At 35.8% G+C, this 26,719-nt stretch overlaps 2 protein-coding genes across 4 annotated transcripts; one reads left to right on the top strand and one right to left on the bottom strand.

The window, feature by feature from the left end:
* Positions 1 to 1,317: 1,317 nt before the first annotated feature.
* On the bottom strand, positions 1,318 to 8,165 carry LOC140744901 (uncharacterized). Of its 2 annotated transcripts, XM_073076606.1 has the most exons (6): positions 7,708 to 8,165; positions 7,245 to 7,454; positions 6,100 to 6,280; positions 5,601 to 5,672; positions 5,182 to 5,244; positions 1,318 to 4,933 (listed from the first exon to the last, which is right to left on the bottom strand). In XM_073076606.1, the coding sequence occupies exons 2-6, from the start codon at positions 7,443 to 7,445 to the stop codon at positions 4,686 to 4,688; spliced, it is 765 nt and encodes a 254-aa protein (XP_072932707.1). In that variant the 5' UTR covers positions 7,446 to 7,454; positions 7,708 to 8,165; the 3' UTR covers positions 1,318 to 4,685. The 2 variants fall into 2 exon arrangements, with proteins under 2 accessions (XP_072932707.1, XP_072932708.1); XM_073076607.1 differs by lacking the exon at positions 7,708 to 8,165 and having other exon boundaries at positions 6,793 to 7,382.
* A 1,476-nt stretch (positions 8,166 to 9,641) lies between these two features.
* On the top strand, positions 9,642 to 26,210 carry LOC140744897 (glutamate receptor ionotropic, kainate 2). 2 transcript variants are annotated; one of them, XM_073076595.1, is made up of 16 exons: positions 9,642 to 9,824; positions 9,936 to 10,028; positions 10,617 to 10,760; positions 11,347 to 11,456; positions 14,728 to 14,884; positions 15,287 to 15,495; positions 15,948 to 16,133; positions 16,754 to 16,906; positions 17,174 to 17,611; positions 18,311 to 18,534; positions 21,239 to 21,376; positions 22,070 to 22,268; positions 22,657 to 22,888; positions 23,326 to 23,438; positions 25,455 to 25,613; positions 25,983 to 26,210. In XM_073076595.1, the coding sequence occupies exons 1-16, from the start codon at positions 9,812 to 9,814 to the stop codon at positions 26,160 to 26,162; spliced, it is 2,748 nt and encodes a 915-aa protein (XP_072932696.1). In that variant the 5' UTR covers positions 9,642 to 9,811; the 3' UTR covers positions 26,163 to 26,210. The 2 variants fall into 2 exon arrangements, with proteins under 2 accessions (XP_072932696.1, XP_072932697.1); XM_073076596.1 differs by lacking the exons at positions 9,642 to 9,824; positions 9,936 to 10,028; positions 10,617 to 10,760; positions 11,347 to 11,456 and adding an exon at positions 12,028 to 12,166.
* Positions 26,211 to 26,719: the final 509 nt, after the last annotated feature.

Here is a 26,719-nt window from a genome sequence, read left to right as displayed (position 1 = left end):
TACCGTCACTAATGAAAAGATAATATTATTTAAACGTGAATAATTAATTTTAATTAAAGGTAATAAAGGAAGCTGCTAAGGATAAACCACTGCCACTTCCATTTCTTAGAAATTCTTGTGTTTCCGCATAGATTAGTAAAGATTACTCACTCCTAACAAGAAAATGTACCCAGTTTTGAGAATTGAAATTGTTGCGTAAAAAAGTTTTGCCACGTCTCCGTGCTAAAATGTCCCAAAAATATTTTAAAATAATTATTTACTTATTATGTAAATTACGCAGTAATAGTTATTTATTCGTAAATTTTCTCTATAAATGTTTTTATTTGTCAAGAATTCAAAAAAATAACTTACTAATAAGCCGTTTGCGGCTTCATTCAATTTCAAGGCGGCGAAGTATCTTTACTAATCTATGTGTTTCCGTGAAAAGGTGTGGATACCGGCGATATGAGACTACCAAGTCCTTAGAAGTGGTTCAACATCTGTGATCGGCTTCCGGTAGATCTATGTGGTAGATTCAGATTGTTCTGTACGGATTTCGTTACAAATATCTGGGTGGGAAAGATTATTTACCATCAGGACGGCATTTTTGTTTGCTGATTCTATGTAATAAAAAACAATACAAATCTTACAGCAAGAGTCTAAACAAATAATTTTTTTTTTTTTATTAACCAAATGAGTCTGGATAAAATCTGGTTAATGCTGCAAATACAAGCGAAATCATTGAAACACAGTCACTTAGAAACTCGAGATGCAGTAATTTACGCCCTCTTTGCGCTTTATAAAATCGTATGTATGCAGTCTTTTACGAACTAACAACGGCTTTAATCAATGCTCTAGCCATTCATTAGCGTTCTGTTTTACAGGTGATTTTAGCAAATGGAGGATGTGACTAACCCTGGAAAATAAACAAACGCGCGTCTAACCTGAAACTACAGTTTATAAACTTAATTGTTGAATTGCTGCAATCCTCTTAATGTCCTACTGGTCTGTTGCTCCAAGAACGCTGGACTAGTCTGCCTATTGCATAACAGGGCAGGGTAAAGAACAGATTTGTGGCCAAACCGTGCTGATGTTACCACAGTGTTCTACCAGCCGACCACCAGTGGGTCTACCGCGTAACGTAATTGCTTTCGCTATAGCTTTAGTTTATGACGTCATTTTGTAATTTCGTACCGTCTATGAAACACTATGACAGTTCTAAGTACTAATCAAAGCGATAGCAAAACCGAAAACAAATGACCGAATGAAATGGTTTGAAATGCTTGGATTTGACAGATAATTCGGTACCGGCTAATTTTTCAAGATGGCCGCCCTAGCTTTCGATGAAAGCCATCAACGCAATACGAACTGTCACCAAAGCTGTTGGAGATCTCTCACAGCTTTGAACAAATATTAAGTCATTTGTACTAATATTTTATTCAGAATTATTGCCATTTATACGTTTTCATATCATAATAGACGTGTGTTCTGTGTATACTGCTTGTTTTGTTTTTTTTGCAATTTTTTCAGGGTTTCGTGGAGTGGAGAAATGGCGCGAATGCTGTTGCTGGTAGAGGCAGAGGAGGAACGGCTTAGGACAATGCTGAAGCTGCGTAGGAGACAACTGCGGGATGCGAGCCAACCCATGCTGCTGCCAGAGCGGACGTTCATTGAAACGTTCCGCTTGACGAAGAACAACTTCATCACTCTTTGCGAGGACTTAGTGCCTTTGTTGAGCACTCCGCAAAGAAGTACTGCAATTAAGCCAGAGTTGAAGGTATTTAGCAATCAATTTATACTCAACGAGTAATTCCGAAACTACTAGGTATTAACTTATACTCGAAAAGTGATTCCCAAACTACTAGGAAGGTCCCTAATATTTATAGTTAATTACATCCCTACTTTTATGCCTTTCTATTCTTGCAGATTCTTGCTGCATTGCAATTCTATGCCAGTGGGTCCTACCAACGGAATGTTGGTAATGACTTCAGTTTGGGACTGTCACAGACATCTGTGTCTGATTCTCTGGCAGAAGTGACGGAAGTCCTTAATGATCCCCACATCATTAAGAAATATATCCACTTCCCAAGAACTGCAGAAGAACGCAACGCTACTGCAAGAAGGTACCTACCATCTTTTATTATTTGTTAAATTTGCTTTCCTACCTTATTTGTTAATAAAAAATCTCATCTACTGTGTTCATGTTGCAGATTCAATGACCAATTTGGTTTTCCCGGCATTCTGGGTTGCATCGATGGCACCCATGTGTCAATAATTCGTCCGAGAGAATACGAGGAAGCATATTTCAATAGAAAGTTGTACCATTCCCTTAATGTGATGATGGTAATAAAACTACTATACCTACCTAATACCTACTATATAAAGTCAATAAGAGAAATACAGTCATAAAAATAATTATCTACTTGCTAGTATACTTTAAAACTGTTGTACATAGATAGTTCATATAATAAATAAATTAGTTAGTTATTGTTAGGGGTTTTTTACCTATTTGTTTATGTTTTCAGATATGTGATGCGGACTTACGCATCTTGCATGTTGATGCATCATTGGGTGGAGCAAGTCATGACTCACATGTGTGGAACGTGAGCAGTGTTAAAATAGGCATGCAAAGACTGCATGAGATAGGTCAAACCTTTTGGTTCTTGGGTAAGTAGCAACTTGAAGCAATCTATTTGTATATAAATTATGTTAATGCCATCTAAAAAGGATGAATTACCTCAATGAAGAAACACTATGTTCTTGTAGTAGATGTAATTTTTCAATTATAAGCTTGATCCACTGGCCACTATACTTAGTACCTATGTACCATCACATTCCTTTTTTAACCTTATGCACATAGACATAAAAGTGAAAAGTGGATCACATAAAAGAATGTGTTACATCATAAGTTTTTTATTTTGAATGTCCTTAAACTTGTTTGATTTACAGGTGATTCTGGGTATGCTCAACGTCCTTGGATGATGACGCCCATTTTGAATGCCCAGCCTGGAAGTCCGGAAGAGCATTATACCAACGTGCATGTACGGACTAGGAATGTAGTGGAGAGGTGCTTCGGGGTTTTAAAAACACGATTTCGTTGTTTGCTGGCCCATCGGACGATGCACTACACACCAGAAAAGGCCGGGAAAATTGTAAATGCGTGTGTGGTGCTGCACAATCTCATCAATTGTGCAAACATAGAGGTCGATGAGGAAGTGATGCGCCAGGATCGCGCGCTTCAGCCTCAACATGTGCTATTCCGCCCGCTGACATCTTCCGGCCGCGGTATGTGTCCAGTGAGGCAGGCAGTTGTGGACAGACTGCACAATTCTCGCGTACGCAACAGTTGAAGAGGTACCAATTCATTACAGAATACTTGCTTGTTGCATTCATCTTTGATGCGTAGATGGTATGCCCATGTTTTTAAATTTCAGATTGTTTGAAAATATTTCAAAACACACTTGGTTACCTTTGTTCTACCAAAGTGATTTTGGTATCAATCTGCAGTCACACATAATGCCTTAAGGAGAGGATATCTGGCGACGCTGATGCTAGATACAAACCTAGCAGCAGTGTCGCCAGGCTTATTACATTATTTTACTAGGTCATAATTCATTTAATTGGAAAGACTTAAAATTTATGATTTTTTTTCAGCCGAAGAATACTCCCAGGGATTACAGCGAGCCTGCAACTGGAAGACAAGATTAGGTACTATAAGTTTAGGTATTTTGTTATTGTACATCATTCATTTTTGTATCATTCGGTAATAATAATAATTTAGTACATAAGTTTGTTCTGACTGTATTTAAATTATACTTTTTGGTTTAAGTTTATATTGTTATTGTACATCATTCATTTTTGTATCATTCGGTAATAATAATAATTTAGTACATAAGTTTGTTCTGACTGTATTTAAATTATACTTTTTGGTTTAAGTTTATATTGTTATTGTACATCATTCATTTTTGTATTGAGCATTCATTTTTGTATTGAGCACGAGTTTTAATTGTAAAGAATTTGACGCAAATAAATAAAAAATTTAATTAAATCAAAATATTATATTTATTTTTATTTTACATACGTATTTTATTTTACATATTATATTTATTTTACATACGTGTGTATGTTACATAATTACATTCATAATGTACCGGTCTTTATAATCTACATATTCAGACTCAAACTCATTTATTGTAAATAGGTCTTTTATAGACGCTTTTACACGTCAGATTTTTACATTTTTTATACTAGATGAAGATATATATAATATACCTAACTAACAATGAAACATCTAGTGCAAAAAATCTGTAATTTTCGATTGTTTTCAAATAGTAAAAAAGACAAAATATATTTTAACTAAGCAACGCTTAAAACTTGTTTATAAGTAAGGAGGAAAGTTAAAAATTTTATGTACACACCGATTTTGTTGATTATAATACATATAAATGTATAAGTCAAAGTCAAATATTTTTATTTCAAATAGGCCAAATTAACTGGCACATTTAAAATGTCATAAGCTAGGTGCATGTTCCAAAACAAAATCCTATGGAGAACATGGAAGAAACTCCATGGATATATTTTTCCTTTTCTCCTTTTTTTATGTTTGATTTTACAGTAGGATGTAATTAGAGATGTGAGGACAATGTAGGTTAATGCATAAGGCGTCACATAACAGTATATTTAACAAAATCGGTATGTACATAAAATTAAAGCATTTCGGCAATGCCCTTGAGGGTGTCGAGAATGTCGTGTCGCCACCTCTGTTCGTCTTCGAAACGGCGCTCCTCTAGAGCCAGCCGCCGCTCCTCGAACTTCTGATTTTGTTCGAAGCGGCGCTCCTCTAGAGCCAGCCGCCGCTCCTCCAACGCGACCCGCCGCTTCTCCAACTCGAGCCGCTCTCGGTCATCGGCGCCCCGACGGTTTTCGAGGTCAAGGACCCAACGCGGTGGAGGCACTATAACAAATAAAATTAAGTGCTCACACTGCTGCAAAGATTTTCCGAATGAATGATTTACAAATCATGCAACATCAACATGCATGATGATTTTGAAAAGAATTGTTTGCAAAAGTTTTTGCGGATCGTTTTTTACTGAACGATAAGCGCCCCATAAAAATATTTGTTCCGTGCGGGAATTGAACCCGCGTTGCCCAACAAAGAAGAATAATCGCTGCGCTAAGCGTGCTGACAAACGTTAGTTTTACCTTGTGTCCTTGACGGCTCAGCATGACCGTCATCTTCGTCGCTGAAGACATGTTTCCTTTTTTCTGAAACAAAAATATTGATGAATACTTTACTCCTTTGTTCAAGTAATTATATTGTTTTAAAAATTCCTCTCTATGGCATAATGACATTTCAATAGTTGATCATATATGTAACAAAGAGATCACGGAAGAATGAGAACATGGAAGGATTTTAAGGAATATGAGAATGAGGTCAAGGTATATAATAACATGTACTCAGATGACATGAAGTTTGCTTATGCAGTGGCTACACTTCATAGTGCTAAACCAAGGAATTTTGGCGCTAGTGTCGAAAATTGTGGGCACTTTAAACGGAACTAGTCTAATGGTTTAGTGCGCTAATTATAGGAAATGTAGCTGCTCTTTTAAAAATAACTTACTAGGTCGTTTGCGGGCGCTTGGGATTGGAGATGGCTCAAGCTCCGGCTCTGTCTCCATTTGAATTTCACTTTCTAAAAACATTAAAGATTTATATATTAATGTCTATTTTAGTAGCATGATAAAAGATGAAATTATAATGTATGAGTAACTACTGTACATATTTAGGTATGTTGGCGGTCGGCATTCTTTTCATAGCTTTTTTTTAATTAATGTTTATTTTGAATTATTCTATTTTATGTTCTTTAATAAAAAAAACCTTACAAGAATACAAAAAGTGCCAGTCTAAATTGTTTCCTTGCTATACCCACAATGCTCAACCTCCATCATCAACAAGGTATCTACAAATTATTATTAGCTAAATTGCCCAACCAATAACAGTCAAAAAAATTAAACTCATGTTTCTTTGAAAAAGTTGTTTGTTATTAGAATATGTATAAGCATTTTACTCTTATTACCTATAAATTATTCTTAATAATGTAAATTATGTCACCTACATACCAAATGGAATAGAGTGGCTGCCAACAATGGGGCTGTCTGATTCCAGGGGCAGCACTATCACCCGTGATTGTGGTGGTGGTGGTGGTGGTGGTGGTGGTGGTGGTGGTGGTGGTGGTGGTGGTGGTGGTGGTGTTGATGATGGTGGTGGTGGTGGTGATGGCAGTAGCACATCATCACCCATCTGATAAAACGAAATGTTATTAGTTTTCCATCTATGTGTAAGAGTTTAATTTCATTGCACAGCAATAATTATAGTAGGTAGGGTAACCTACTGTTTTGGCTTATTGGGTTAGTACAGTCATAGAGTATGTTTTGATTTTACATATAATTAAGTAGCAGTAAATGGTACTGATAATTTAATAAAATTATAATTATGATTGTATAATAATATCATAATACCTACCTAGAAAGCTAAATAGTAGTAAAAAAGTAGATATGTATATCTATTATCTACTTAATATTAAATAAAACATACCACCCCCAAATCTTAGCTAAGAACACATTTGATAAAGTCCCTTATTAAACAAAACAATGTAAATTAAAATGGTTTAACTACTTAGGAGCTAGGTGCAACAAAAACAGACAGACATACACACTTATAATATCCAAAAATAGACTAATATAATAACTTAATTTGCAAGGATAAAAATCATAAGAAATAATAAAGAGGAAATAACAAAAAATAAAACATACATCAAAAGGGATCCTCACGCTCTCAATGCCTGTGACATTTTGCACCCCGATTATACAGAGGATTCGCTCCTCTAATGGTGTCAAAATGCCACATGGCGGGCCCCCCCCAGTACCACCACCATGCTGGCGAATTGCTGCCCCTTTCTTCTTGACCTTGCATTTGAGGTCACCCCAGTACTAAAGTGCAAAGCAACGCAACACACAAAAGTTAGTTTGAGCACTTAATAGGTAAGTTAATCCATAACCCTCCTCCAATGTTAATAAGTAATTTAATTAATCACTCAGGCAATAACACAAACAGCATAAAACAAAATGCTAATAAGAAAGTAAGTATCTTATCATATTCAATAACTCATGCAATAGCACAAACACAACACAAAAACAAAATGATTTAACAACAAACAAGTACCTAACCTATCATATGTTATCAATTAAGGTTCATAAATACTCACTTGTCGCCACTCTTTTGCACTTTTGGTGCATCCCACCGGCATAGCATTTAGCCGGGAGGCCAATTCGTCCCACAGGGCACCGGCTCGCTGTTTACCCTGTGGGGTATTTAAAAAAGCCCCTCGGGCTACCAGTGGGTTGGACTGCATCCAACCCACCAAACACTCCAACTGTCCCTGTGGTACTTTACGGGCTGCGGGCATTTTTGACCTCTGAAACACATTACAGAAAACTAAATAATTATAGTGGAAGCTCTCTCTAGCTTATTTAAAGGGATATTATGTGTACTTAATATAATGATTCCCCTCATTTGTAGTGTTTGGCGGGAAACACGGCTCGGCGACACAATAACTTCGAAAAAGCACAAATCGTACAAGCACCATAGGTAGGAACCTATGGTGCTTGTGCACAGAACACCAAAGAATAACTTTTCACATAGGGACAATTAATAAAAAGAGTACTTACGTATGAAATTACGAATTGATTACACAACGTATGAAATTTAAATTGTGACACAATGATCAAAGAACCAAAGGCCACGGCCACCGCTAATTTGTTGACACTGATAGGACGCGTTTAGTTTTCAATGGCTTAATAAAAAAGGCAATTATTTTGCTTTTTAAAATTCAGAAGTGTGATATAATATAATAATTTAACATAGTAACTAAAAAATTACAAATATTTTCATAAAATTAAGTATTTTTAATTAATAAAATAAAAACCGTAAATCGTAATCAACTAGCATTAACCAAACGCAGTTGCCAGACTTATTTCGTTCATTTTCATTCAATAAAGCGAAAGCTATAGCTATTACAAAAGTGCGGCGATCATAGCCGGTCGCTCAAAATGAAAGCTATAGCAAGTGCTTCGCTTTAGCTTTCATCAAAGCTATAGCTATAGCGTTGAGATAGGCGGTAGACCCACAGGCCTCCGACAGGTTTTAACGGCTGCAATCCAGTGGTAAACAGCAGCTTTACATGTGCTCCGAAATACGAAAGCACGGTTGAAATACTTTTTAACAGTGATTTATCCCTCTGAATGAAACGTACATTTTCATCAGCTTACATTTTTTTCTCATAACCGAAGTAAATTGTATCGTGTACTAACCAAAATGATAGCATGCTCGTCTGCTACTCTTATATTATAAAAAAAAGATACAAACAAACAATACAGTAGTTCCAAGTCACTAGCACTGATTTCATACATTACTTCGTATGAGCAATTAAGCAACAAGGCCTGTAGCCATTACGCTTTGTAAAACCATACGTCCCATTTACCCCAGTTTACACTTTGTAAACCTAAGAGCAAGTCGTTTAGGCGCTCGTAAACGCGTCATCGATGGCCCAGTCATTAGTGTAAACTGCGTTGTGACGTCAAACGAGCTGTACGGTCCAATGGGAGGTAATAATAGTAACTGTGGCAGTGGACCGCTGCCCTGGACGGGGGCCAAGCGGCCGTGGCTTGTCCGGCTCACCTGCTTCTACACCACGATAGATTAAAGCAACACGTGCGTTAATTAACTTTGTTGTGACGGTCTGTTTAGTTTTCTTTACGTTGATTCGGGGAATTTGGACTCTGTCTTCAAATTTCTAAGCTCATGTCATTATGACTTCTACCAATACTCAATTTGTTTTTAATTAGGTTCGACTTGCTCTCCCGGCGTAGACATTATCGTGTGATTAAAATTTTGCTCACTTCAAAATGTTTCATTAAGTTAAAATTTTGTTTGCTATTCTATAATGTATAATGAATTATTAAATTACGTAAAATTCCAAAAAAAATAAAAACATGATTTTATTTCTACATCTTACAAAAAAAAATCTTTGTTATGACCATTTTGTCTACACTAATATTATAAAGAGGAAAACTTTGTGTGTTTGTTTGGTTGTAATGAAATGGCTCATATTTTTGATGAATAGATTTTGAGGCGGTACACAGTTTGCCGGGTCAGCTAGTAGATAAATAAAAATGCACGATAATAAATAATTATTCTACCTTTAGCCGACAACACAATGCGTCTCTTCTTTTACCATCAGCTGTTTATGACTATTCAATGCATGCTTGTCTACAACAAACACAATTTCCTGCAAATAAAAGCTCTACTTCAAGATAGTAAAATGTTAACTTACTTTTTTTTCAGATAAATTTCAGAAAACAAATGTCAATAATCTTCGCTGTATAACCCTTGCGATTTCTAATTTTACTATCTAATATTAAGTCTGTTTGTAAGCGCATCCTTAGACTTGCAAAATACACTTATATGTGCCTATTATGTGACATGATTTTATTTGAAATGCTACTTAGAATCGTTATTATCACGAATCTATTTACGATCGTCAATACAGTTACCTATACTCAGAATCCCTACGATAACGCATACGTCATTGTTGGCGGCGTGTCGTGGTCGCAGCCCAGCGCTCAGTGCAAGTGCGCATCTGTGCAACGCTCCCAAATCTCAGTGTTTGCAATGTTGAGTAAACAACTGCAACCAACAAACTTGTAATGCGACAGCTGTCCTCCTGAATCTCATTGTCCTATTTCCCTGGTTTTATCCACGAAATCTCGTAGAATGTGGCGCCCGGGCGAGTTCTTTTTATACTTTTCAAACTTCAAAGCGTTACTTGGAATCGAGTTTGTAACTTGTATTACCTAGACCTTCGGATGAAATCTAAATAACGATTTTGGTGTTACAGGATTCAATGTGATTCTGGCAATTTTCTTGTTGTGTGGAAATGTTGAGTGCGCGTTCCGAAAGTTTAGACCACTAAAGACGCCGGTGCCAATCGGTAAGTAATTTATTTTTGATGTTGATAATTTTTGTGGTTCGACTCCGGCGGCACCACCGCCACACCTATTTCTACCTAATAACAGCAGTGTTAGGTGCTGCTGTGTTCCGGTTTGAAGGGTGTGGTAAGGGAGACAGACTTTTCGGAGGCGTTCCAGCTTAGTCCTCAGGGGTAGCGGCGCATCTGTAGCCGACCTCAGGTAGGAATATCTAATCTGGGGTTGATTACAGATGTACATTGGCGGCAGTAGCCACTTACCATCAGGTGGACTGTATGCTCGTCTGCTACTCCTATATTATAAAAAAACAAAAAAAAATGTTCAGTTCAGGTGATAAGCCAATAAGTAGGAACGCTTAACACCCAAAGTGTAAACAAAATATATTAAAGACTACTCTTGTCTCTAAAATTTCGACTAGAATTTGTAAATTGAATTCCAAATAACCAGTGTCCATAATACTATTTTATGTAACATATACTAAACTGTTCCAATCATCTTGAATACATTTAACGCAATTAAATATTAACAAATCAACAAATATTATTCCTACATTACAATATCACAGTTTTAACCAGATAAATATTTTATAGGTGCCATTCTACCAGAACATACGGTGACCGAAGTGGCATTCGCGTCAGCCCTCGCTAGAGCCTCTATGGAGAGTGAGCATTACAACTTCGTTATGAAGATCATGTACGCGCCTTACGGAGACAGCTTCGCGGCTTCTAAAGCTGGTAAGCTATTAATGTTCTTAAGAACTTATTAAACAACTTTTACGATCTTAACGCAATCTTTACTTGTAAAGTACGTTACATTTTATACTGAACACTTTAATATTCATATAGGTTACCATGATTTGATTCTTCATGGGTACCTTGAATTAAGACAAGGTTATGACCAGACCTAACAGTATAATATTATCAAGATTCTGACTGATTGAAAAACAAATGTAAGACTTTACAATACTTAACACATTGTTGAGCAGTTTTTTTACACACTCAAATATACCTATTTCTTGACCATTAAAATTGAAGTGATAATTATTTTCTATTATAAATATAATAATATTATCGTCAACTCATCCACTTTTAGTAAAGGAGGTGCAGGCCGCTGTCCTCACTGCTAGTCAAGTGTGTATTGGTAGATTTTACACAATTTCGAGAACTCTTTTAAGAACTTACAGACGTGTAGGAACCTGCTCGCTGAGTTCTCCTTTTTCTTCTACTTCTTGAGATCACGATGTTTCCCTTTGCCGTTGTAACAAGTGATTTTTATTTTTTTAATGTAATTTATTTCGTTTATATTTTTCTTTCTTTTTAGCATGTGAGCTCCTGTCGAGCGGTGTGATAGCAATATTCGGGCCAACCGACCCGACGTCCACCGCGGCAGTGGAAGCGCAGTGCCGCGCCGCCAGAGTGCCCCACTTACAAGTAAGTAGCCCTTAATAGGATTTAATCGCCCATTACACCTCTCCTACTCTATTTGCTTCAAATCCTGGCCAAATAGACCGGAGAGATTTAAGTATTATTCCACTTATACACTATGTTTAACGCAGATGTAAATAACTTGCGTCGTTAAAATTAATTTAAGTGTACAGAAATAAAATAAATCATTCACAGTTTAAAAATTGAGACATATATAAAGCATAACAATCGATAGGATTTTTATTATAATTAAAAAAGTGAGCTCCTGTCGAGCGGTGTGGTAGCAATATTCGGGACGACCGACCCGACGTCCACCGCGGCAGTGGAAGCGCAGTGCCGCGCCGCCAGAGTGCCCCACTTACAAGTAAGTAGCACTTAATAGGGTTTAACCGCCCATTACACCGCTGCAACTCTATTTGCTTTAAATCCCGGCCAAATAGACTGGAGAGATTTAAGTATTATTTGACTTATACACTATGTTTAACGCAGATGTAAATAACTTGAGTCGTTAAAATTAATTTACAGAAATAAAATAAATCATTCACAGTTTAAAAATTGAGACAGATATAAAGCATAACAATCGATAGGATTTTTATTATAAATTAAAAAGTGAGCTCCTGCCGAGCGGTGTGGTAGCAATATTCGGGCCGACCGACCCGACGTCCACCGCGGCAGTGGAAGCGCAGTGCCGCGCCGCCAGAGTGCCCCACTTACAAGTAAGTAGCACTTAATAGGGTTTAACCGCCCATTACATCGCTGCAACTCTATTTGCTTCGAATCCCGGTCAGATAATTGGATACAGCTGAATTGGAAAGATTGTATTGATCCACTTATACACAATGTTTATCGTTGATGTAAAGAAGATGGCTCGTTACAATGGATTAAAGTGGATAGGAATGATCACAGTTTCAAAATCATTCACAGTTTAAATTGTAATACACTTTTACAATAATTTATTAAAAACAAAATAACATTTTAAGACTGGAATACGTTCTCAAACTGTTTAATTATATTTTGGATCCTGAATTGAATGATATTTTAATCATTCAGGGGGCACGGCAGTGCTCACCAAGTTGAGAAAAATAACATTACAAAATGCACAAAATATAACCCCGCTGTCACATAGATAAATAAGATCCATTTGATATTAATAAACATAAATCCACTGCTCATAATTCTAAACGAGTCGGTCCCAGGAGATCTATTAATCACCTGTTCTGTGGCGTCAGAATTAATTACTTTGACAAACAGTGATGGAGATGGTGAAATTATAATCTACTCAGATTTCTGTGGTTAAAATAGAAACAAGCAAAATGGATATAATTATTGAAGCACTTAATTATAAATATATAGTATTTTATTAATAATAATAGCATCGATGAGTTATTTGGGTAATTTTATACAGTAACGAACTATGCAAATTGATCATAAACAAAATTAGCTTTTTATAATTCTAAGAAGAAAATTTCAAAAACAAAATCATAACTGCAGATGATTTACGTAACCTAATTTTATTTGACCTATTTAAAACTGCCGATACAATAATAAAGCCTAAGATCCGCTACCTTATTACTTCATCAAACTACTACACATACATTACACTACATTTTGTAGATGATCCTACAACAATCTAAGATTTAATTATCTTTAAGAAAAAATACGGTTACTTACACTGAATTGTTAACCTTAAAATTGTTCCTATAATTACCTACATATGAATTATTTTAGTTAAAAGCCAATAAGCGTAATAATCACGCGACTATAGTCGACAATAATATTAATATGCCTCATCTTTTCTTGTTGCCATCGTAAACCTGACCATCGAAAACCTCTCCATTCGATCGCATAAGCGGGATAGTATACCAAATACGAATACTTTACGAATGATAAAACAAGCAATATAGTGAATGCTATTTTGAAATTGAAGAATAATGCAAACATATTTCAATACCAATTTGAGGAAAAGAACCGTCGAATAAATATTTCGATGCAATATGTGGTAACAACATGGAAACGAACGTTCGTTCAAGCTCAGTTCAATATTTTTGCATTTTGTTTAAAACCAAATCATCGAGGAGCACGTTTCAGAACTGATAAAGCATAAACTGTTTTTAGTACTTTATTTTTGCTTCGACGGGCGAAGCAATTTGAATTTAGAAAGAAAACAGTTTTTAAATCTAAGGCTGATTGCCCCTTTGCTACTATCGCTTGAGCTGGAGCTTTATCGATTAAGTACTGATTAAAGCGGCTGTCATAATTACTTGTTCGGTGATTAGCTTGTGCAACTATGAAAATCGACTCTTGACAGTATTTTCGACTAAAATCAAACAGTAACTTAAACGAAAACTTGGTAACAAACGTTAATAGCAGACAGACGGTGGTAGAACCCTTTGTGGTTCGACTCCGGCGGCACCACCGCCACACCTATTTCTACCTAATAACAGCAGTATTAAGCACTTAGACTTTTCCGAGGCGTTCCAGCTTAGTCCTCAGGGGTAGCGGCGCATCTGTGGCCGACCTCAGGTAGGAATATCTAATCCTATGTGGGGTTGATTACAGATGTCCATGGGCGGCTGTAGCCACTTACCATCAGGTGGACTGCATACTCGTCTGCTACTCTTATATTATAAAAAAGACGGTTAGCCTAACTGTGCAATCCATGTAAAAATAAGTATATTTAAGTCCATTGTCATCATTACACAGTCAGATCTCAATCAATGAGAAAAGTTAAGGCCCTAGTCAGCCAGACTGACTGAACAGATCGATACACTTTACATATCATCTAGAATACGTGAATAACACACCTTTCTTTACTTGTTTTCCTTCATTTTTCAAGCCATAATTTCTTAATTCCAAAACGCTATAGAACGAAATTCTATTCCATACTAACTTTACCAATTTTATTACATTAATAAGGCAGAATATAGGAGTTATGCCTATGACAGAAGGCAGCATAGTTCTATTTAGTCCACGGGGAACAAACTTAGTATCCACCAATGAGAGAGTTAAATTGAATTGCTGACTCGAAGCGATTCAATCTACATGGAATATTCTATTCAATTGTCATAAAATTGGGTATTGAGTACTTGATTACAAAACCTGAAAAGGAATGGTCATAATTCCTCTTGTGATTTTTTGCTTTCAACGAGATATCAATTTGTGTCAAAGACGCTCGACTTAGGATGACGGTAGCTCAGAGGATTACAGTGGATGACGCAAGATAGAGACTCGTGCGTGTAATACTTTATAGCTGTGTAAATTCACCCTTATTTCGCAGGCAGTATGGCGCCCGCCACCCTTACGAGGTACAGCACAAGCGAGTCCGGCGGGTATCAATTTATATCCTGAAGCCGTGGCCTTATCGAAAGCTGTTGCCTTTTCCATTAAAGATAGCGATTGGATGACTTATACCCTGTTGTATGACGATGACCACGGTAAGCTTATTCTGCCTAATAACCGTACTGTAGTAGCCTTGTAAGTAAGTAAAAAGGTTTAAAGAAATTACTTTAACTTAGTTCACAGGAGTAGTAAAACATCAGTTGCAAACCTCAGCTGGGAGCCAATACTATCTTCACGGGATCTTGCGCGTCTATTAAGACACTCGTACATACGGCGCACTAATATGGTCATCAACCCTTTCTATCTAGGGTTGATTACAGATTCATGGAAGGCAGAGGCTGCTTACCATAAGGTAGACTGTATTTTTTATTAATCTGTCTAACTGTCTATTTCATAGATAAATATATATTTTTTGAGTCCCAATGCACAAAATGTTAGTTGCGGGGACATTTCGGCTGAAAACTCGTGTACTATATATTGTTATATGTATTTTATAGGTCTTATAAGGTTGCAAGAGATATTGAAACATGCCACAGCAGATCATAAATGGATGGTGCGCAGACTAAAGCCCGGTGAAGATAATCGACCTCTACTTAAATCTTTGAAGGCCACCGGTGTAACCAGGGTTATTCTGGACTGTCCTTCCGATCGGGTCCTTGAGTACTTACGGCACGCGAATGAAGTTAAATTTTTTGAAGACTATATGGTAATTAACTTTGCAATGTCTATGACTGAGGCTTTAATAAACGACTTTAAGCTTAACTTCTTCAAGATGAAATCTGATCAAAGATCCAAATAATAAGGTATATTTTAAGTCGTAATATAAAATTTTAAAGTGTGGTAAAACCAGTGAGTACACATATTTCTAGCATAAAATAATTCGTACGTTTCGGTAGAGAGGTATGGATGCCGTCTGATATTCATAAGACGCAAACATTTTAGTCCTAAAAGTCGTATAAAACGATATTATTGTTACTCAATCTTAAATATAAATGAGGCACTCTGTCATATTAAAACTACGGTTCAAATAACATAAGACACACATAGCTTAGAATATACTTTTGTGAAAAAATAATACAATATACTTTTACCCACATAGTCTATTTGAAAACAAGTTATTCTAAATCTAAGAATAATAAATTAAGCTTTTGATTCTAGAGTTACGTACTAATGTCGCTGGACGCGCATACATTAGACCTCGAGGAACTACGTTACGGTTTATCCAACGTGACATGTCTGAGAATATTTGATCCCTCAGACTCAACGACGGCATCTTCTTTAGCCGATTGGAAAGCTAGTAAATCGGATAATGTGAAGATTCCAGGACAAGCGCACGAAATCACTGTAAGTATACTAAAGTTTGCAACAACAAAAAGGTAATTTCTTTATATAAATATGTACCTTTAAAATCCCAAGGTTGTTGATAGACAGATCGTTGGATTTACGATAACGTTTCGACATGATTATATCTCTTTATTAATCTGAATGTGTTTTAAATTTTGCTCCACCATATACGAGAAATAAACTGGTTCATCCTTAAGCGAGAAAGAAGGTATTTAAGTTAAGAAAATATTATAAGATCAAAAATCCTTAATATAGCATATGTCCAAGCTTCAAATCCGTCAAGTATTGGGCTACAGGAGAAAGACATACATATACTGAAAAACATCGGGTACACTCAACAGTTTGGTAAAAGAAGTAAATATTATTTTACTTACTCTCCTTAAGAAGTAGATTGGTAAAATGCATACCTTAAGAAATTGATGAAGTACTCTTAGGTATTTAAATTTCTTCTTGTTCTTTCTTCACCACTCAGTCAAGAGTTATTTGTAAATATAAAATGAATCATAAATTCAAAAATACTGGCAAAATGCTACCTGTGTTTTTTTTTAAATAAAGCGTAGGATTCTATATCATAGCTTACATAATATATAGATTTTCGTATATTGTTAAACTTATCTCAGGTGGAAGCAGCGCTGGCCAGTGATGCAGCAAAACTTATAACTAGTGCAGTGGAGAGCGCTCCAGATGAATTCAAAATAGAAGCTCAAAAGATTCAATGCGATACAGAAAGCCAATGGGAACTCGGAGAGGAATTTACGAACCATTTGCTGACGGTAAAATATGCACGATAATGGCTATCTGGGATGCTTTTTGTTGCAGGATTTAATGCTGAATATTTTAATGTTTTCTGGCCTACTTTAAACAAAATGCTTGTACACTTTGATATATAACACGTATATGTAAAGTTTAATGATGATTATGTGGCAATTAAATTATAACATTTAAGATTTTGTGAGTTGATGGGAAGAAATAAATTTTACATTCATAGTTTTGTAATAACAAAAACTAGTTAAAGCAAGTCCTCTGTATTGTACTTTCAGCATCCAATTACAGGAATAACGGACAAAATTACTTTAGATAACACGACGGGAGAGCGAACAAACTTTAACGTAGAAATAATGGAGTTGTCTAACAGTGGGTTTAATAGTATTGCTAAGTGGAACGCTAAAACAGGTTTCCTGTATGCCCGATCACCGAACGATGTTTCCAATATCTTGGCAGAAAAATGGCAAAACAAAACTTTTAGAGTCGTATCACGCATCGGAGCTCCATATCTGATAGAACGAACGCCCAAAGAAGGTGAAGTATTGACTGGCAACGACCGATATGAAGGATACTCAAAGGATTTGATACACGAAATATTGAAAGAAACATTGCATCTGAATTATGAGTTAGAGATAGTTCCCGGGAACGGATACGGTTCGTACGATAAGGAGACTAAAAAATGGAACGGTCTTATTGGACATCTTTTGGAGAGGGTACGTTTGCTAATATACAAGAATGTTCGTTTGTCAATTTAAAAAACGGTAAAATTCTTAGTAGTTCGACTCCGGCGGCACCATCGCCACACCTATTTATGCCTGACAACAGTACTGTACAAAAAACGCTGCTCTGTTGTGGTTTAAAGGGTGTGGTAAAGGAGACAAACTTTTTCGAGATATTCTAGCTTGATCCTCAGAGGGAGCATATCTGCGGTTGACCTCGGGTACAATTCTAATCTTGTCAGGAATTGATTACAGATTTCAATGGGCGGCAGTACGCGCTTATCAGGTGAACTTCATGATCATCTGCTACTCTAATACAAGAAAAATACAATCTACTCCACGATCGTTAGAAATTCGTTCGTTTTAAGGTGGTAGAACCCCTTGTGGTTCGACTCCGGCGGCACCACCGCCACACCTATTTCTGCCTAATAACAGCATTGTTAAGCGCTGCTATGTTCCGTTTTGAAGGGTGTGGTAAGGGAGACAGACTTTTCCGAGGCGTTCCAGCTTAGTCCTCAGGGGTAGCGGCGCATCTGTGGCCGACCTCAGGTAGGAATATCTAATCCTATTTGGGGTTGATTACAGATGTCCATGGGCGGCAGTAGCCACTTACCATCAGATGGACTGCATGCTCGTTTGCTACTCCTATGTTATAAAAAAAACAAATAATTTGTATTTGTTGTTTGTTTGCAGAAAGCAGAACTGGCCATTTGCGATTTAACTATAACCTACGAACGAAGATCGTCTGTGGATTTCACAACACCTTTTATGACTTTGGGCATCAGTATTCTGTATTCAAAGCCGACGCCCCCGCCCCCGGAACTATTCTCGTTCCTGAAACCTTTCTCCGTTGATGTCTGGATTTACATGGCCGCTGCGTACTTAATAGTTTCCTTATTGCTCCATATTTTAGCACGGTAAGACGCGATCTAATATAGATTTTGTGTATTTAATTTTATTTAACCTATTTGAAGCCAGGTAGAACCAGTATAAGTAGTTGGATCTGGAAGTTACCACTGTCGAAACTATTTCAAGCATCCTTGTGTCTCGGTGAACGGATATGGATGCCGCCTGACTTACATATGAAATGACTATTTTAATCCTAAGTAATGGCAACGCTTCTGTTTTAAGTGGAAGGAAATATGAAGTTCGGTTCAGATGTCTATGGCAATGACTACTAAAGAGTAATTTTTTTCTTGGTCTAATTTACAACTTTTTTATTCCAGCTCAAAATACAACTCAAACGTCAAAAGCGTTATTTTTCTTTATTATGCTAACTCATACAATCGTACCAGCCAGTGTCTATATAAATAAGAACTTAATATTATAAAAAAAAAATTACAAAAAAATAAAACCGACTTCTATGTCACTACAAAGTAAAAATAATTCAAATAAATGTTGGTTTAGTACATAGTTCTGAAGTCGGCGCTCTATATTTGTTAGATAACGGCGTAAACAGCGTGTCCAATATGAGTGTACAATATATAACACAAAATAATTAATTAAAATAATAGTAATAATAAAATAATTAGAATAGATTTCTAACACAAGGAACAGTGTAACTTAACGTGGGTTGCGTGTTCGTTTATTTCTTCACCCTTATAAAAATATGCCTTCAAACAACGTATAAATAATCAAGGAACTCCATAACTTATCGCTATTACTATTTTCTATGACACTTCTACATTTTGCATAAATCACGGCGCCACATAGCTTCAGGCTTCACGATTCTATGCGTCGCGTTGCTCTCGTAACATGCAAATACCGCAATGCTCTGAACTTCACTAATATTATACAGGGTGAATCTCCATAAAGTGCACATATTGAAACAGGTAAAATTAAACCGCATTTTGTCGACAAAAAAAATAAAAAAAATAATAAAAAAATTTTTTTTTGGGTTTTACGACCTTTTGAAGTTTTTTTTTTGGTATTGTGCACCTAAAGTAAATAAATCACTATAACTTTTGAACTAAAATAGTTATCATGTTCAAACAAAAATTACAATGAATGCCAATTATAGGCCGTACTGATCCATGAAAAAAACAAAACAAAAAAGCTTATCTTCCCAGAAAAAAATAGTCAGATTAGTGTGAAAAAAGCAATTTTTTTAGGTTAAATTTCAGTAATCGTGAATTTTCTCAAAATAATCTAGGCTTCTTATTTTATTTTTATTATTTAATGTAATTCTACGTCGTATTAGCTTTCAAACACTAAAAAAAGCATGCCTCTAACTTAAGTATAAAGTTTCCTACGAGCGCTTAAACAAAGGCAGTTTTTAAGGGTGTTGGTAATAAATAACATTTTTAATACAAACTAGTGTTTTTTTTTAATTATTAAAGATTTATTTTATTATAGTTTTATCACTTTAATATCGTCAAAAATAAGAAACTACCATGAATTTACCATTGAAACATATTTTTGATAGTTTTCTTTGTTTATATTTTGGACATCTAATTATGGGTCGGACTATACCAGTTTTATTAGGGCGCACGTGCGTCGCGTCATGAGTATCTTTTTTGAAACGTTCCTAGCAAACTTTATACTTGAGTTAGAGGCGTGGTTTTTTTAGTGTTTGAAAGCTAATACGACGTAGAATTGCATTAAACAATAATAAAAAAATAAAATGCCTAGATTATTTTGAGGAAATTGATGATTACTGAAAATTTTACCTAAAAAAAGTGCTTTTTTGCACTAATCTGACATTTTTTTCCTGGGAAGATGATTTTCTTTTTGTTTTTTTTTTCATGGAACAGTACGGCCTATCATTGGCAATCATTGTTATTTTTGTTTGAACCTGAAATCCCTCTTAGTTTAAAAGTTATAGCGATTTATTTACTTCAGGTGCACAATTCCAAAAAAAAAATTCAAAAGGTCGTAAAACCCAAAAAAAAATTTTTTTAATTTTTTTTATATATTTTTTGTCGACAAAATGCGGTTTAATTTTACCTGTTTCAATATGTGCACTTTATGGAGATTCACCCTGTATACGTGTAGGTTAACCTCCGGATATATTAGATAAATTCCAGAATACATCTAGATAAAACTCGTCAAATTATTTAATATTAGAAATATTGTCAATATTACATGTCACTCATAAGGCAATTTTGGTAACCACAAAGCTTTTATTATAGACTAGCTGACCCGGCAAACTTTGTACCGCCTCAAAATCTATTTATCAAATATATTTCATATAAAATATAGCCTATGTTACTCGTGGATAATGTAGCTTTCGAATGGTGAAATAATTTTTAAAATCGGTCCAGTAGTTTTTGAGCCTATTCATTACAACCAAACAAACAAACAAAGTTTTCCTCTTTATAATATTAGTGTAGATATAGAGTATAAGTACATTCCCAAAAAATAGCTTTGCAGTAAATTGGCTGTGACAGACGGACTGACAAACAAATGTTGTGTTTCTTGTATAACAACAATAATTCTAACTTTAAAGTATCATGCATTTTTCTCTTATAATGATTCTTATCAACTCTTACAGATGCAAGCAATAAAGTAAACTCTTTGGAAATATTACAAAAAACATAAAAAGAACTCCTTTCTTTGTATAAAATGTTCCTTGTTGTAGACCAGGCAAACATAATTACTTAATACGTTGTTTATTTACAGATTAGCTCCAAACGACTGGGAAAACCCACATCCATGTGACAAATCACCAGAGGAATTGGAAAACATTTGGCACATCAAAAACTCTTGTTGGCTCACAGTTGGCTCCATTATGACACAAGGTTCCGATATTTTACCAAAGTAAGAACTTTTTTATAACCCTGCTCTTACCGGAAGGAAAGTTTAATATTTGTTTCGGAAAGTCATACATGTTTTCCCTAAATAAGGAAGACTCGTATCTACAAAGTTACGGAATTAATCCATTTTGTTTGCGATTTTTATTGCTATTTTACGTTTACGATATTACTATGGTCTTTTGGTATCGTAACTATAAAATTTAAACTAAATGTCTTCTTTACTGTTACTGTATTGTAATAAGGATCAACAGTTATTATCTCACTAAAATAAGGTCAACTAGATATATGAATATTAAGGTTGGTAACACCCTAGCGACAGTTGCTGGCGACGACCTTCGATGGTTTTCCACATAACCTGACTTTCATGTATTGATAATATTAACTACCTAAGTTTACTAGTTTATATACTATATAAGACAAAACAGGCTGTTATATCCATCAGAATACGCTATCAATGATGTCTAAACATGTATCTTGCACTAAAAGAGCTCCAAGACTAGCAAACTCTAAGGTCGCCTGTCCAGAAAGGAAGATGTCTCTTTGGTAAAAGTTATAACATAATAAAGAACTAATTGATCTAGATTAAGTAACGCGGAATGAACTTAACACTATATACATATTTAAATGTCGTATACTATTACACATATTTCTACCAGTGTCCGATCTCATCTTCTCATCATTTAATAAATTTGTTCAGAGGTTACTCCACAAGATGGCTTTGCGGTATGTGGTGGTTTTTTGCGTTAATCATGTGTTCGTCTTACACCGCCAACCTCGCTGCTTTCCTTACCAATGCGGCGATGGACGACTCCATCAAGAGTGCTGAGGACTTAGCACTGCAAACCAAAATCAAATACGGTACCGTAGAAGGCGGGTCAACTTCTTCGTTTTTTAGGGTAAATTTTAATTACTTTTTTTGTTTTTATGGCCAGCTGTTTTTAAGTTGCATCTTAAAATAAGAATCGCTGTCAACCGCCTGTTGTCCCACTTTTGAGCACAGATGTTAACTCAGAGTTTCATGTTTAGCTTTTGAAAAATCTGCAGTGTGTCTGGCATTCAGACCCTTTAATTAAGACACCCAGTTTCAAACAATACTACATTTCTATTTTAAATAACCAACCCAAATAAGATATATTCTACACGCCGATTATACATGGTTGCTCACAAGCAATGCATGTATACTTTTATAAAAATTAAAGAATATTGTATTTTATCTATAAAACACGAAAATGTTATAACACTATAATATAATTATAGATTTTATTCCATTTATTAATTTCACAGCGTTCAAACGTCTCTACATACCAAAGAATGTGGGGTGCTATGGAGTCAGCCCGTCCGTCAGTCTTTGTCAAAAACAACGACGAAGGAGTAGAAAGGGTTCTGAAGAGTAAACGAGCTTATGCATTCCTAATGGAATCCACTGCGATCGAATATCAGCTGGAACGACACTGTGACTTGATGCAAGTGGGCGGATTATTGGACTCTAAGGGATATGGGATTGCTATGCCGTTCGGTTAGTGCTTTAAAAACTGCTTTCGTTTGGACAAATGTATCTGGAAATAAGATTTGTAAGGCAAAGTATCTTTATCAAAATGTATTATTATTTTAACCCCATACTTGGATATTACTTTTAAAGCCGACACACACACACAACGACATGAAAAATAGATCATGCTGCTAGAGTACTCCTCATCCAAAATATTCATGAAATTATTTATAGACCTTGATATCGAATCGAGAATCGAACTCTGAAAACTGCGGTATCATCACTGACATGATATAGTTACAAAAACTTCCTTTCATAGTAAAAACAATTATTTAAAAAATCCAGTTGTATTATTGAAGTTTCTCCTTTTCCATTATAAAACATCTGCAGGAGCACTGTGGATTTCTTTATAAAAACTATCCTGCACTCTGTTAAGAAAGTATAAACTTGTTTTTAATTCCCAGACTCGTTGTATCGTACGGCAGTGGACAATGCCGTGCTGAAACTTGCGGAGAGCGGAAAATTAGTGGAACTGAAAAATCGCTGGTGGCAAGCGCCAGAGGGCTCGGGTTGCGTTGTAAGACTTTTTATTGGTTATTTATAGCGGCGATTTCATACGCGTACACAGCTATAAAATCTAACTTAAACATGAACCCCCGTTTTTAATTATCAATCGTTCTAATTGTGACAATTACTGCCTACAAAAAATTGACAAATTTCGGTCTTTGGCAAAATTTCAAAAAATTGGCAATAATGCGATAAATTGAATATTAGTAACGTTAGTGCAACTACAATATACGTGGAAGGTCATAAGATTAAAAAAAACATTAATAATTCGTCCCAATCCCAATTTCCAAGGAAGATTTCTGTGTGGTTTTACATATATTGTATGCCAAAAAACAACAGTGTTAAACGCTACTGTCTTCTGGTTCTTCTAATCTTATCTGTGATTAATTGAAGATTTCCATCGACGACTGTTCCTATACTATCCAGTGGACTGTAAGCTCATTCGCTACTCCAACCTTATAAAAAACATTAATACTACATTATATAAAACTGCAATGCATATTATTCTCTAACCCGCAATCCCAACTTTATGCAATACAATGAAAATGACAACTACATAGTTTCTTTGTTTGATTTAACATGTAATATAACTGTATTCACACGATACGAACAATTTGGCGGAAGCGCAACTTTTAATTAGGGAACCGGGATTAGTATATTTGTTTCTGTATTCAAGCGAACTTTTAATTTATTGCATTGTTCTAGTATTCAAACGCTCATGCTCGTTTATTTGTCATAAAGTTTGTGACTCGGAAATAAATTTACATCGGAAATAAACAACATAAAAAATAATTTAATACCAATTTTTTTTATAATATATTATGTAGCAGACGAGCATGCAGTCCACCTGATGGTAAGTGGCTACTGCCGCCCATGGACATCGGTAATCAACCCCAGATAGCATTAGATATTCCTACCTGAGGTCGGCCACAGATGCGCCGCTACCCCTGAGGACTAAGCTGAAACGCCTCGGAAAAGTCTGTCTCCCTTACCACACCCTTCAAAACGGAACACAGCAGCACTAACCTAACCTAACACTACTGTTATTAGGTAGAAATAGTTGTGGCAGTGGTGCCACCTGAGTCGAACCACAAAGAGTTCTACCACATTCTTTATGCCTATCTATCTAAATGCCATAAATAGTAAAAAATACATAAAAGAAACAAGTTGTAATATCGCAAAGATACGTAAACTACAACAAATATTTTTACATTTGAAATATGCTCATTGCATTTAAAGAGTTAACCTGCAACTAACGCTGGGTGATTGGCTCCATAATAACAATAACATAATATTATCTACCACTACAGCTTGTTAGTATAATCATAGCCCCCAGATATACTTAAAACCACCAATGCTTTATTGAGGTTTACCCAAAGTTATTAACCAATCCAATTTTAATTGTATGGCATATTATATCATGCCCGGGCCATGGCAGACCACATCATATTTCTATACAAAATAATAACAGACACGACCTGCGCCTACGTAGCCGCATTACAGTAGATATAAATAATATAATATGTACTCATCATCATCAACAACCCATTAGTGTCCCACTGCTGGGCACCGGTCTCCTCTCAGAATGAGAAGGATTAGGCCATAGTCCACCGCGTTGGCCAAGTGCTTATTGGTAGACTTGACATACCTTTGACATTTTTTTTCTTTTTTTTTATAAATCTCTCAGGTATGCAGGTTTCCTCACTATGTTTTTTTTTCACCGTTTAGCAAGTGATAATTAATTTCTAATACGCAGATAACTTTGAAAAATCAGAGGTGCGTGCCTGGGATTTGAACCTCGGACGAGGACGCCCTCGATCGAGAGGCCGAGTTTCTTAACCACTAGGCTATCACTGCCTTAATATGTACTCATAAATACACATTGTATAGGAAAACTTTTTGTCTGCAACGACACGCGTCTGATGCTCTCCATGTCTGTTAATGTAAATGAACCCTTAAGTTTGGAAGTTGTGTTTCCTCCTATCACTTTTAAAATTATTTTACTTCTATCTATTCCTTTTTGTAGTCAGAGGAAGCCGGTGAAGAGGGCGCAAGTGCGGCAGAATTGGGCGTGGACAATGTTGGTGGTGTGTTTGTGGTGTTGGGAATCGGCTGTGGCATGGCGGCCGGGATGGGTGCTTTCGAGTTCCTGTGGCACGTCAGAGAGGTCGCTATTGAGCAAAAGGTACATTTCTGTATAATATACATTTTATATCTTACGTCATCACCACGAAATAATTCTCTTTCACATAAGATATTTTATAGACAATGTTACGATATCTTGCCGGCGCTTCGTAGAATATATCATAAAGTCGCTAGTCAGATCGTTGATATAAGTTTTATTCAGTTGTATTGTATCGTTGTTTAAAGTCTATTATTTTAAGTCGATTATGAAATATAACTTTTTATTTATATCGTAAAGTGCGAATTTTAAAATGAATGATTATTAGATAATTGTTTTTTTTTTAATATTTGCTTTTTAACTACTGAAATACTAAAACTACTGAAACTACTGAAGGAGTCCTTTCTGACTTATAATTTGTTTTGTTCTCAGATGACGCAAGCAGAAGCGTTTTGGGCTGAATTAACATTTGCACTGAGTTTCTGGGAGACTGAAAAACCAGTGCAGCATTCTCGTCCATCCTCCTCAGCATCAGAGTCCAATATGGCCTCAAGAGCGTCGTCTGTTCTACGATCTGCTGCAGACTTGTTCCATTTAGATGTTTTCAAATAATACCACTTTTGGAAAAAAATACATAATATAATTTGTATTTTAATGTTACTCATTGTTTAAAACATCTTTTTGTTTTGCTCTATTAGAACAATAAACTTAAACAAGAAATAAATATTTAATTTAAAATAGAACAACATTTTTATCTTAATAATTAACAATTTTATGATAAAACTTAAAATAACTTCAATAAATTTAGTCAAAGTTGATAAAAGACGAGGCAGCGCGTAGAACAGACACTGCGTGCGACTCGCAGCGCTCGCGCAGCGGCAAAGGCGAGGCGGTAGAGGGCAGCGCAGAGCGCGGCGACGCGGCCAGCTTGCGTAACATACGCGGGTTGACCGACGCGCGCCACTCGCTCGCTTAAGCTTCCTCGAATTTTATCAACACTTGGAAAGAAGTCAGAAGTAATTAAATCCAAATAATACCAGTTTTGAAAATATCGCATATAATTTTTAATTTAAAGATACTCATTGTTTGAGACATCATGTTTCTAATATGTAGTATAATATTATTATTAGATTATCTATTAAAATTATAATACTTAAATAACAAGTAAA

This window comes from Epargyreus clarus, unplaced genomic scaffold (assembly GCF_041222505.1).
Source record: "Epargyreus clarus isolate Ecla_fem2 unplaced genomic scaffold, WU_Ecla_fem_2.2 ptg000009l, whole genome shotgun sequence".
In the NCBI taxonomy this organism is placed as follows: Eukaryota; Metazoa; Arthropoda; class Insecta; order Lepidoptera; family Hesperiidae; genus Epargyreus; species Epargyreus clarus.
The sequence above is the reverse complement of the archived record's forward strand: the minus strand, read 5'-3'. Positions and strand labels throughout refer to the sequence as shown.